The sequence below is a fragment of the Arachis hypogaea genome, chromosome 1 (genome assembly GCF_003086295.3).
Source record: "Arachis hypogaea cultivar Tifrunner chromosome 1, arahy.Tifrunner.gnm2.J5K5, whole genome shotgun sequence".
NCBI classification, from domain to species: Eukaryota; Viridiplantae; Streptophyta; class Magnoliopsida; order Fabales; family Fabaceae; genus Arachis; species Arachis hypogaea.
The window spans coordinates 47,582,938-47,596,006 of record NC_092036.1 but is presented as its reverse complement, the minus strand read 5'-3'; the positions used below and the strand labels follow the sequence as shown (position 1 = coordinate 47,596,006).

At 32.5% G+C, this 13,069-nt stretch overlaps 1 protein-coding gene across 1 annotated transcript; it reads right to left on the bottom strand.

Moving 5' to 3' along the window:
- Positions 1–2,771: 2,771 nt before the first annotated feature.
- On the bottom strand, positions 2,772–8,691 carry LOC112803586 (AT-hook motif nuclear-localized protein 1). The gene is made up of 5 exons (XM_025847071.3): positions 7,432–8,691; positions 5,136–5,203; positions 4,573–4,704; positions 3,673–3,834; positions 2,772–3,314 (listed from the first exon to the last, which is right to left on the bottom strand). Exons 1-5 carry the CDS (start codon positions 7,838–7,840, stop codon positions 3,078–3,080), a joined length of 1,008 nt encoding a protein of 335 aa, XP_025702856.1. The 5' UTR covers positions 7,841–8,691; the 3' UTR covers positions 2,772–3,077.
- Between the last annotated feature and the right edge of the window lie 4,378 nt (positions 8,692–13,069).

Here is a 13,069-nt window from a genome sequence, read left to right as displayed (position 1 = left end):
CCAGATTCTTGGTGAGTTTCAGCAACACTAGGAAGAGGATATAGCAAACCTGGAAATAGAAGGGTATGAAAGTTAGATATCAAGTGAACGTTTATTTAACATATAATACCATCTTAAGAAAGATTCCAGAGGAAAAGTTGTTGAAGTATGAGATGTTACTGTCGATGGTGGATTCTGAGTCGGAGTCGCAACAAGGGCAGACAAACTAACAATAGGCTAAAGAATTTCTATTTCAACATGAACAGGATGATCCACTTCCTGATCAGAGGGAGTGTTGACATGAGCAACTTGAGAGGAAGTCCCTTTTTGGGATTGCTTTGACTAAGATGGCTTTGATTGCAATGCATTAGAAGAAGGTGAAATTGCAAGTATAAGAGATCATGAGAATAATTTAAATGACAATGCAATACTTTTGAGGAGGTGGTAGGTCAAACTTTCTGAACCTTTGGTGTTCCAGCTCCCATTATAAACATATATAAAACTTGTATTTTTTTTTCACAAAAAAACAAGTTTTAAAGGGGCATTTGTTGGCACTCAAAATCGATGTTTTGACTCAGGTAAATATTGACTCTTTGAAGGTCGACATAAGAATTGTGTCAATTTGAATAACTAGGTGAAACTAGTAAGAGAAGTAGTTTGGCCTTCAGAATGAGTTTTTCAACACTAAGATAAATCTCGAGAGGAGTTTGTATTATGCTAAAAATTAAGTCGAATGGTCAGTCGAAGGTGCAGACTTGAGCAAGAAGAGTCAAAGTCGAAGATTGTCAACACTTGTTGGTGCTAGATGGTTTCCTCGACTTAGATGAGTTTAGACTATAGAGTTTCGATACAGATTGTATCGATCTGAAGAGTGGAGCTAGTGATAGATGCAGATGCGAGCAAGTCGAAGTCGAACAAAGATGGTGCAAGAGCGTCAACGTTGAAGATTGTCAAAGCTAGCAGGAGAGTCAAAGTCAAAGATTTCAACATAAGCAGAGTCAAAGTTGAGGATTTCAGCACGTCGAAAACAAGTCGAAAAGCAATTACTGCTTTTCCTTGAACATTAAGGCTTTTACTTGATCCTCAAGCTGAGTTAACTATTACTTGATCCTCAAGTTGAAGTAGAGAACATAGGGAGAAAATTAAGGAACAAACTGCAGAGTGAACATGGAGAGAATAACTGCCAAATCCTTCCACTATAAATAGGAAGGTTGAACTCAAAATAAGCATCCAATCTAACCTACTCTAAGGCCACATCAAAACTTTGCAAAAATTTTCAGTCACACTAACGCATGAAAAATGGAGTGTTTGTTCATGTGAGTGTTGAATGGCATCACCATTTTCTTTCAACTTCTTTATTTTCCTTTATTTTCTTTTTATTTTTTTATTTTCCTTTAAGTTTTATTTTCCTTTGTTATTTCTCTTTCCGTTATTTCACCATTTCTTTCGTTATTTCCATTCCTTTTAAGTTCATTGTATCTTTTATTACATTTATTTTTATTATTTTACCATTATTTTTTTATTCTTATTTCATCTTTATTTTCATCTTCTGCACAAGTTCTTCAATTACCACTTTACAATTCACTCTGCAACACCATTTTGCAATACATTGATTCAATCGAGGCACTAGATAAGTAAATTTTGGGTCGTGCTCATCCTTTGAGAGAGGAGTCGTATCCGCTCCTCGAATGAGATTGTGATACAAGCTCATTTCGACCATATCGGTCGAAGTCAACGCAAAACAAGTGAAACAGTTACATATAACGATGTTTGTATAGTATTCTATAGTGCTTGAGAATGCTCTGGATGGTTCCGAAACGTTCTAGATTATTCTGGAAGGTCCCGGAAGACTCTAGAAGATCATAAAAGACTCTAGAAGATGATAGACTATTCTAGAAGAATATGGATATATGAGAAGTATAAAGAGTAGTAGAATAATCTAGAAGTATATAGAGAAATGTGGTAAGTTAGTTATTTATAATGAATGTTCTAGATACTCGATCTGGACCATTGATTAGATTTAATTTAACCGTCCATTGAGGAGGTGGATGGTTATAAATAGGGGGTGAGAGTTAAAATTTTGGTATATGTCTTTTTTAACAAACACATGAATAATAAAGTACTTTTTTCCACCAAAGCTTCATTTCTCTTGTGTTCTTAGCCTTCTGCCTAAATATTGAGGTTAAATCTGAGTGTCGACACGATAGCATTGAGATGTGTCTAAGATCGTGACAATTAGCTTACTTTAGAATTTAAATTTATAATTTAAAATAAATAAAATAATTTTTAAAAAATTAACTGATATTGGTTTAAAAAATATTAATTTCCTATCATTTACTTTTTGTATTATTGTAACTTACTTACGAGACCGTTTCTTATAAATTATATTAGTTTCTTATAAATTACATTAACGAGATAATCTAGTATTTTTTCTTTTAGTTAGATGTACATTTATAATAGGATTAAATAAGTATTAAAAATGAGGTGAATTATATAGTAAAAATGTAAGTTTATAGATTTTTTCTTTCATGGGATGAAATAGTACTTAAGAAAACTAGAACCCATATTTTGAACAGCAGTAATATAATAAAAAATAACTACAAAAGAAATTTATACTCTCTCTATAGAACTTTAATTTGTATAGCAAGTAGAGTGCCCCTAAAAATGAACCTTCGTTGATTGTATACTCTTCCTTGTTAGTAATGATTAGTTTCCCAATTTGCAAGTAGCAATGGTTAACATGGAACATTTAAGGACATGGGTTTGACCAGTTTGAGTTTGAATTCAAAAGATTAGAAATCAATCAAATCATTCTCAAATTAAATTGTCATCATAGAAGGAATAAATTCGCTTTTAACAATCTAATGACATAAATTCATGAAGAAAACATACCTAATCAGCTAAATCAATTCTACATGGACAAGAACCTAGTGAGCCTCTGAAAACATTACGGTTCCAAAATAACACATTCAATAATGTTACAGACATAACGAAATAAACAAGTCCAACCAACAATTAGGAACCCAATTACCACATTGTCAGCAGCAATCATGAAGGCAGATTGGATCGAAGCCAGAATAGCGCCCGGCATCAATTAATTACCCTCCAGGAAGCGACACATTAATGTCAGCCGGCTTGTTCTTATTCACATCTGCAGGAACAGCAGACCAACTATCTCCTCGGAAGGAAGCCTGCGATTGCAGAACAGCAACTGGATCGGCCGTTGACACAGGAACACTCGCAGCCGGCATCACAGTTGATGCTATAATATTAGGTTTTGGTTTTCTTGGCTTTTGCTCATGTTGGTTCCCTGCTAGAAAACTTCCAACCACTACCTGAAATATGTGAAGCAAAATGGAAATAATTATCAGAGCCACACTATAAATAAATAAAAACACAAAAATGCTATTCAAACACCAAAATCAGTCACTAATGTATATGTGTATAAATACATGTGTGATTTAATTTATTTTCAATGTGTATTTGTATTCCAACATATATTTTATATTAGTAGCTGATTATGGTGTACACATAGTATAGTCGTAAAAAGAATACATAAAAAAATTCCTATGATTAGAAAGTGAAGCACCAATAAGCAATAACTCTAAAAAATGATAATGGGAATAAAATTACAAGTAGAATATAGAAACTTCTTTTTCCATTCTTATATAAATTTATGAGTAGAGAACACACCTGCACGGGACTTGCAGCCACCAATAGACCAGCGACTCCACCACCTATAACTCGTCCATCTGGACCTGCTAAAGAGACACTCATGCCACCCGATCTGCTTCGTGTTCCTGCAGTTTCACTTGGTGTGAACGAGCCGCTTAGAGATAGAATTTCAAAACGTCCCTGCAGAAAATGCAGCAAGAAGATCTGAATTTCAACTGTGATTCTGCTATACTTAAGAACCTGAATGCAGAATGAAAAGAAACTGGAAGATATGCTAAAATATTTCCAAAACAAAAAACATGGAAATGATGAGCTACAAAAATGAAATGCAAAATCGATGTTAAAAAGTGCAAGAGCATAAACAATCAACTGTGTAGACCACACTCTATATATCATCTATTTACGTTCTGTTTTTGGAACAATAAAGAACCATATTGATTTTCAAATCTAGGTTTCCCACTAGATTTTACATATTTCCATAAGAGGCATTCTATTTACATGCAATGAAATCAACACTACCTTCGTTTGAAAACAACGGTCCATTTCGACAAAATCGTACATTGAAAAATAACTGTCAAGTTTTATTGATTTTTCAATGTACTGCTTAATCAAATTGATAGTTATTTTGAAACAAACGGAGTAATAACAACAGGAAGAGTGAATCCATGTAACTAACTACACCATTGGATTGAGTTTTTCAAACATCATTTTCAAGAAGATGACCATGTAAGTTATGAATATCCTGAAGAATCAAACAATTTCTGAATGAACAACAAAAATCGGCTGCTAAGAAGCTTAGTGCAAAGTGCAGTTGGTTAAATGCCTGCCCAAGCTTATATTTGTCAACATATAACTAGAAGAAGATATTCATTAGATTAAAGAAAATAATTCTATCGAATTTCACTATAAATACTTCACCTCATACGTCAATGTGCCACCAGAAGAATCAGGCTGACGAAGTGTAACACTTGATATGACTCCATTTGCTGACAAAATGCATATAGCTCGTGGGCCTTGCTGAGAAAATGATATTACCTTCATAGTAACATCCTAAGACAACCAAAACACAATTATTGTCAACAATAACGTGCACAATTTACAGTCATCGTAGCAAAAAAGAAAGCAAGTTTAGCCACTTCAAAAAATTAACAAGATCAAGTTATTAAATTCTCATAATGGTCATCCATTTGATAAGTAATCTCCCGTCTGAAACACGATTGTTACTTCATATGATGAATTAAGGAATTGCATTACCAAAGAAAATGTCATCAACAATTCTCCACCATTTTTTAGTGTTGAGATATTAATAAATCGTCAGAAGAAACTGTTTAAATTGTGCTTTCAACACATGAAAAACTTCAGATAAGGTGTCCCGTGTCACTAACATAACTTTTGCTGTTCACTGACCATGAATAACAGAAACATTCTTCACACTGAATAAAAGCAGCATGGCACAGGCAAATATGTATTTCTAAACTTACCTCCCCAGGATTAACAGTGATGAAATGGGGTGTGAAATTAGCACCAACCGAGCATGCAACCCATTCACCTGAGAGTAAAAAGAAAAAAAAAATGTAAGAAGAAATTCGAATAATTATCAACAAAAGTTTTCCCGGTCAAATCAGAAACATAGAGTTTCAAAATTTCCATCACAAATCTCAAACCAAATAGAGAATGTGAAGAATTAGACCTCAATTACTATAAAAGTAAAATAATATAAACAGTAAAGTATATTTTTTGTCCCTAAAGTTTGGCAAAAGTTTCAAAAATACTCTTAAATTTTGTTTTTTTTTCCAATTTTGTCCCAAAAGTTTTTTATTTGCATTAACTATACCCCTGGCCACTAATTATTCAAAAATTTTAAGACCAATGCAACGACAATTTCATAAGGACAACCTTCCAACACAAGCGAATCAAGCATAATTTTCATACAATTTTGTTGAATTGGTCTTAAATTTTTTGAAAATTTAGCTATCAGGGGTATATTTGATGCAAATCGAAAACTTTTGGGACAAAATTAAAACAAAAATAAAACTTAGGAATATTTTTGAAACTTTTGCTAAACTTCAAGAACAAAAAATATACTTTATCCTAATATAAATAATAAAAAAGATGAAACAATAATACCTTATGTGGTTATAGTAATCTTAGTAAGGGAGTGAAAAGGATGGAAGGTGGTCCAATTGTTAGGGACAAGAGAGGCCATGAAAAATTATAGCATAAATAACTAGGCATTCTATGGAGTTGAGATGTGTTATTTATACTCATTCTGTCTCATACACAAAGCCCACATACACTCATTCACCTTTAGATGAAGTGTGAGATCTTCGTTGAATGGTTCCTACACCTCCTCCAAGGATGAAAAAGTGTGTGAGGACTTGATTGACCAAATAGAATAACTATACAACACATTTCTATTAGTAATTAGTTGGCTTTCTTATCAACACAAGATACTATGATTTGTGGGATTTATATAGCCAACCCCACCTATGAAAAGATTTGGATGTTGCACTTTGTTTTTAACGGAGTACAACACTGCCATTTTAGTGATTAAGTCTCAATTAGGGTATAAAAACTTCAAAGATAATGCTAAAAAAATCTAGTGGTTTTCGGCATTTGCAAGGAAAAAAGAAATTAAAGCTCTGCATAGACTTTTAAGCCAATGGTACATCAAATAAATTTCTTCATTTTCCATTTCTGTAAACCTTCATATATCGGCCAACTAGAGCATAGTCAGAAAAAGTGATTGAATTTCTTTTCAACAAAAAAAAAGTTTCTAAGATTTTCTTTTTCAGAAGTAATAACCGAATTCAATATCATGCAACAAAGAATAACTTTCACAGAATTAATTCTATGAATCTATGTCCCGGGAAAAAATTATGGAACTATAAAACTATTCCAATTAATAAGTGAGTTTTTTTGGAGGGTTATTTAACTGATAAATACGTTAAATCCCGGAATCAATTTGTTTATAAATTAAATTACCACCCCAATCTAAATCTGCAACACAAACATATGATAGCTTGCAAGCAATAAGTATCCTAACAGTCCACATCATCCATGCTATCTATGAAGGAAGGACCACATAACAGCAACTGCCAAATACTGAATAGGATTTTATGTGAGAAGAGTAAACAAGATGAGTTGATGTCAACTTGGACTTATCATCTCTTTGGATAAAATACACGTGCACAATAATACATAGAGGAAAATGTCTGTATGATATCTTTTTCTTGTGTTCATCTTAATCGACAAAAGATAAGATTCTTTTTTTTTTTTTCATTTTGTTCCTATTTTTGCTGCCCATAAATGGCCATGGCTTTTTTATCCCCTAGGAACTGAAGACTGAAGTGGTAATATTTGAAACCGCGACATTAGAGCTAAACCTAACACACGAGACTTAGCCTGTTTATGCTAAACTAACCCCTTTTCGGTTTCTGTACTTAGCATCAAAGATTTAAACTTTTGAACTACCATATAACAGCCACAATTAGAGAGATTCCACGGTCTCATATCATAGCCAGCCACCCCAACAAAGTTAACCTACTTTTCAGTGCTGCCTCACAATAATACCACACTTACATGCTATATAACTATAAGAAGAGCACTCAATCAAATCACACTCAGCTCCCACTCTCTCTCTCTCTCTCTCTCTCTCTCTCTCTCTTCTCTCTCGTAGAACTCACTTCCATACAAGCTAAATTATGATTCCAAGCTTTTCTAAACCCAAATCTTTTTCTATATAAACAGAGTTTATGCTAGTTTGTGTGTTCTTACCTAAATTCTCAACCTCAAACTTGGCTCTGCTCACGGTACCAGCTGCCTTCACCTTCCCGCGCTTCGTCTCCGCCGAGAAATCGATCACCGGCGGCAACGCCAGCGGTGCCGAAGACGATATTGGCTTTGGGGACAGCGCCACCACTGACCCGTCTGGGCCATACTTTCTGGGCCGCCCTCTCTTCTTCTTCCCCGGCGCTGTTGCCGGAGGCGATGTCATCTTCGCCATATGTGGCGGAGGATGCGGCAGAGCACCGCCTTGGTTCGTCGGAGCTGGCGCAGGGATTGGCGCGGCCGATCCTCCTGCTGGAGAAGGGTTCTCTGTCCTCGGAGCTATTTGATACTCCGACGGAGCATCTGATCCGACCACCGTAACGCCGCCGCTGATGCCGCCGGCGCTTGACTCCATGGTTTGAAACTACTTTGAAAATCTCAGCCACACAAACACCACACACGTCAATTTTTCATTTCTTTTTTTCTGCTTCCTCTTCAAATTCAGTCACTCACTCAAAGAAACCATGACAAAACTTTTTCACTATTTTTTTCCAAAAAAAAAAGAAAAAAACTTTTTTTCGAAAAAGAATATTTATGCACAAAAATTAAAAATCAACTGAAACTTGAGAAACTGACATGCAACAAGTAGCAGAAAGTCTTCAACTTTGCAACATTTACATGAATTTTACTTGGATCAAAATTTGATATCAGAATTGCATGTAATTTTTTTTAACAAAAATATTGATGCAAATTTTTTTACATAAAATTAATATCCTGAATTGTAAGAAAATAGGCTGGTGCAGAAAGAAAAAGAAAATATGACAAAGAGAAAAAGAGTGAAATTTGAATTTCCAATGGAAATGAAAATGTTAAGATAAAATGAATCCTTTTTGTTTGTGGAGGTAATTGGGGTTTTCCTTTAACTTTCCTAAGACCGTCCAAATTGAGATTAAAAAATTAAAAAGATAGAAAAGGAGATGTATTAAATTGGGTGTATAAAAAATTATTTTGTTTAGAGATATTTAATGCTAAAACAATATTTAATATATGATATAATTATTTTGTTTTGGTTGGAATCTGGTGTAGAAATATATATAAAAAATAAAAAAGTTGTTGGGAAGGAACTTCTTTTTCTTTCCGTCATAAAATATATATATTTATACATATTGTGTTAAAATATAAAATTGAAAAAGAAAATAAAAGAATCACTCCCACACATGTTACCATATGGTTTTAGGTGAATGAAAAAGTTAAAAATAGGTTGCCAAGAAATAAAGAAAACTACACCGGGAAAAGAAAAGGAAGGCATGGTAGGAAGTCTCTCAAGGCAAGCCATATATGACAATATCGTAATAGAATCAAATATTAACTAAAGATTTTTTTTCCCAATTGAAAATTAAAGGCAAAGCAGGAAGAAAATAAAATGAAAAGGAACTGTGACCCGCATTTTTACTTCTTTTTTTCAGGCCTAAGCACTAAAATAAATATTTTTTTTAATATTTTATTTTATCATTGGAATAAATTGTAAAGCAAGGCAATAGATGGCCTTTCATAAATTCTCCCTCCACTTAATGAAAGCTAATTTGAAAGTATATATGATCAACCAACAAATTAGTAGTAACAAGGGAGTAACAACCTCTAATCTTTGCTTAACACAAACTCAAACGACTTCTTTTCTACTTTCTCAAGGGTCTTTATTTGCCTTCGCTAATATTTTGACCTCATTCAAGCACCTTTTATTTTCAGGGGAAAAAAACCGGTAACTTGCGGCTACCTCATTCAAGCACCTTCTAGTGCAAACGGTTTAATAAGAAATTGAGGAAGTTTGGATAAGTTTTAAAATTATTTTTAATATTTAAATTATTTTATTTAAATTTTTAAAATTTTAAAATTGTCTTAATATTGTTCTCTAATTAATGATATGTTAAGGTTTTAACAGAATTGATAGTGAAACAAAATTAAGACAATTTTAAAATACTATAGACTTAAATAGATTGAAAATGTTGGAACAAAAATGCTATATTATTCTTAGAAAAATTATCAAATCAAGTAAAATTATAATGAATTTTAACGATATGAATTGCATTATGAATTTAAGATTTTTACTCATATTAGTAGAATAACTAGTATATAAATTTTCGGAAAAAAAAGAACATGCACATATACAATAAAGTATAAATTATATCTTTTTGTATCTAATATATCAAAATTTTTAATATTTAATTTAATTAAATTTTATTTTTAATTTTTTTAATAAATTTTATTTTTTTTAATAATTTTAATTTTTTATGACATATAATCATTTATTTTATTTTTTAATTTTACTCTTAATGAAAAGTAAATTTACTTAGAATAAAAATAATATGATTAAGAGTAAAATTAAAGAATAAATTTATTTAGAATGAAATAATATGATTAAGAATAATTTACTTAGAAGTAATTTAAAAAATAATTGAATAATTAGTTATGGTAAAAAAAATTAATATTATTAAAAGAAAAATTTAAAATTAATTTTAAAATTAAAAATAAAGTTTAACTAAATTAAATATTAAAGACTTTTTATATATTAGAGACAAAAAAGTATAATTTATATTTTATTGTAAATGTGTCATGCTCTTTTTTTTTTTACAAATTCATGTACTAGGCATTTTACAATTATTTTATGATGAGTAAAAATCTTTAAAAGTAAAATTAAAAAAATACATTTAAAATGAAAGTAATGTAATTAAACGTAATGTACTTAGATGTAATTAAAAAATAATTAAATAATTACGTACCAAAAATTGATATCATTAAAGGATAAAATTAAAATTTATTTCGAAAGTAAAAGTAAAGTTTATTTAAATTAAACATTAAAGAAGTTCGCTACATTAGAAACAAAAAGGTATTATTTATACCATTTTACCTAATTTGGTATGGTAATTCATCTAAGAGTAATGTATTATTTTTGTCTCCAACTTTTTCGTCATATTTAAGTCCTTAACATTTCAAAATTGTAACACCTTACCACATAGAGCCTTATGCTTAAGTCATAAAGCTGATGTGGCAAGGTATTACGAGCTCTAAAAGTAAAATATATATAATAATAATATCAATGGAAAGAGATAGTATACTAGGAGCCTTGAAAAATGGGTAAAACAAAATTTGTGGAATAAAAAAAAATGCAACACTCAGGAAATGTGGTTACTTGCGTGAGAAGAAAACTAAAGCTCAGTACTAAATATATACAGATGACACGAGTAGACGGTCAATAATACAAAATAAGAAGTTCCTGACTCAGCCTACGAAGTCAAGGCTGGCCGGAGAATATTTATATACATATATACATATTCCAAAAACCTAAAATTCATAAATGAAAACCCTAACTCTCCTCAAACCTCTAAGAGGAATAAAATAAACAAGTTATTCGGAGAGAACATTAAGTACACATATACAAAAGCTAAACAGCAAAGAAACTCAGAAACCACTTCGCTTCAGAAATCCAGATGCCTTCCGAGGAGCCTTCCGACCTGCATCTGAAAAACAACAACACAGTATGGGGTGAGAACCAGAGGTTCTCAGTATGGTAAAGGTGTCATGCGTATAATAAATAAGGTTCTGGGAATGCAAAGGCAATCCTAGAACTCCGTCATATAATTATAAAACCTAGTTCTAAGCAAAAGCCATAATTTGGGGTAGGTAACCTAAGCTATTCCTATACTTACTCAAATTCAAGCCCAACATAACCACCAAACCTTTTTCACCCTTTCTCCGTTCTTCCGTCATCTATAAATCATGCAGAGACAAGCAACCAAACAAGTTCACGCACAAGTAAGAAGCAAATAGAGCAAATAGCAAATATAGCAAGTAGCAGAATATATATTTTCAATTAGGCAATCTCAGATAATGCATAGCAGTCAAAGCAAACAAATGCACAAGATGCATGCCTGTTCTATGGCTGATGATATCATCTGTCGGTTATATAGCCAACCCGACACGTCTTGGTAGCTAATCATAGACTGAAACACCCATGCGGAGCAAGTGGGTTTAAGCTACAACCCCCCTTACTACTACCCGCTTAACCCAGAGCCAGTGGAATAACCACTACTGCGGCTACTACCTAGGCGGGTGTTTAAAAGCTCAACCTGGAGCAAGCGGAAGATCCACTACTGCTGCTACTACCCAGGCGTCACAAACATATATTTATTCAATTTAAATCAAGCATGATAATTATCGATTCTCAAATATTAACCTGGAGCAAGCGGGACGAACCACCATCCTTGCTACTACCCAGGTATCTCAATCATACATCCATTCATAACAAATGAGTTCAATCATCCGTCAATATATCACTATCACAAGTGCTCATCATTTTCATAACATTTTCATCCTTCCTATTCATAATACATCATTTTAACCTTTACTTCACCTCTAAATTACTTTATTTTCCTACCTTCAACTAGCTGCTAGACTTAGTACTATACCTTAAGTCTAAAAGGGAGAAAATGGAGGTTTAAGAGTGAAAATCTGGTTTTAAAAGCCAAAAATCTAGTTTTGCAGCAAACAGAGGTCACGCGTACGCGTGGGCCACGTGCACGCGTCGTGTGAATAGCACGTCACGCGTACGCGTGCGTCATGTGTACGCGTGATCATGCACGTTGGCTTTCCCAAGACCTTATATGTTAGTTATGTGGGCACCTTGCTGAGGCATACTGGAAGCTTTTGATAGCGGAGATCCTTATCTTTAGGGCTTTATTTTGGATATATGTATATACATAGATACTTTTATCTCCACTACTTATGTACTGATGTATTAACTTCCTCTTACAGGTTATTCTGAAGAAATAGGTTTTGTAACTCTGTATTTTGGGTTTATTCTTGGGTTCTCTTATATATATGTTATATAACTATATGCTCAAGCCGGTTTATCTTCGCGAGCTGAGTCTTGAGCTTTAATATTTGTACCTTGAAACTCTCTTTCGATTATATCTATATTATCTTCTCTTATTTTTTCCGTTTATCGTTTACGTATTGTGAGTGTTGCACTTTTCATTTTACCGTTTTCGATTTTAACTTTTCTTCAAAGGCTCCTACTTATAAATCTTTTCACTATATTATGTATATAAAATTTTAGCTTTACAAAAATCGTTTCAATTTTGTCACGCCGTCAATTCTATTAATCTCCAATGGCAGGATAACATTGAGACAATTTTAAAATATTAGTGACTTAGGACGATTTAAACGTTAAGGATAACTTTGAGATTTACTCCAAACGTTAAAGATAAAAATGATACTCTACTCTAAGAAATATAACGTTTTTTTTCTTTTGTAAACATGAAAAAATAAATTTGTGTTGCCTAAATTACCATATTCAAAATATTTTGGACAATAAATAGTGTAAAAGAATATTTGGTTTTAAGTGTTTAATAGAGATTTACAACGTTTATTATTGAGTATTTATTTATTTTGGTTCTCAAAAAATTTTGGATCAAACACTTTAATTTTTAATTAAAATTAATTATTCGATTAGTCCCTAATAATTTCTTTCAGTCATTCAGGTCATTTATTCTGTCAATTTTAATGGAGGATAAAATAATCCCTGACAATTCTAACGGGGGACAAATAGTCTTTAACCCCCTCTGTTTGGAAGCAACACTATTTTGTC

What these genes read in the sequence shown, in the direction of transcription:
- LOC112803586 (XM_025847071.3), bottom strand. Translation starts at nt 7,840, where the DNA reads ATGGAGTCAAGCGCCGGCGGCATCAGCGGCGGCGTTACGGTGGTCGGA. An exon ending in TCACTGTTAATCCTGGGGAG is followed by an intron (nt 4,705 to 5,135) that starts GTAAGTTTAGAA and finishes TGGTTGTCTTAG; the next exon opens with GATGTTACTATGAAGGTAAT. An exon ending in GTGGCACATTGACGTATGAG is followed by an intron (nt 3,835 to 4,572) that starts GTGAAGTATTTA and finishes CATTTTCTGCAG; the next exon opens with GGACGTTTTGAAATTCTATC.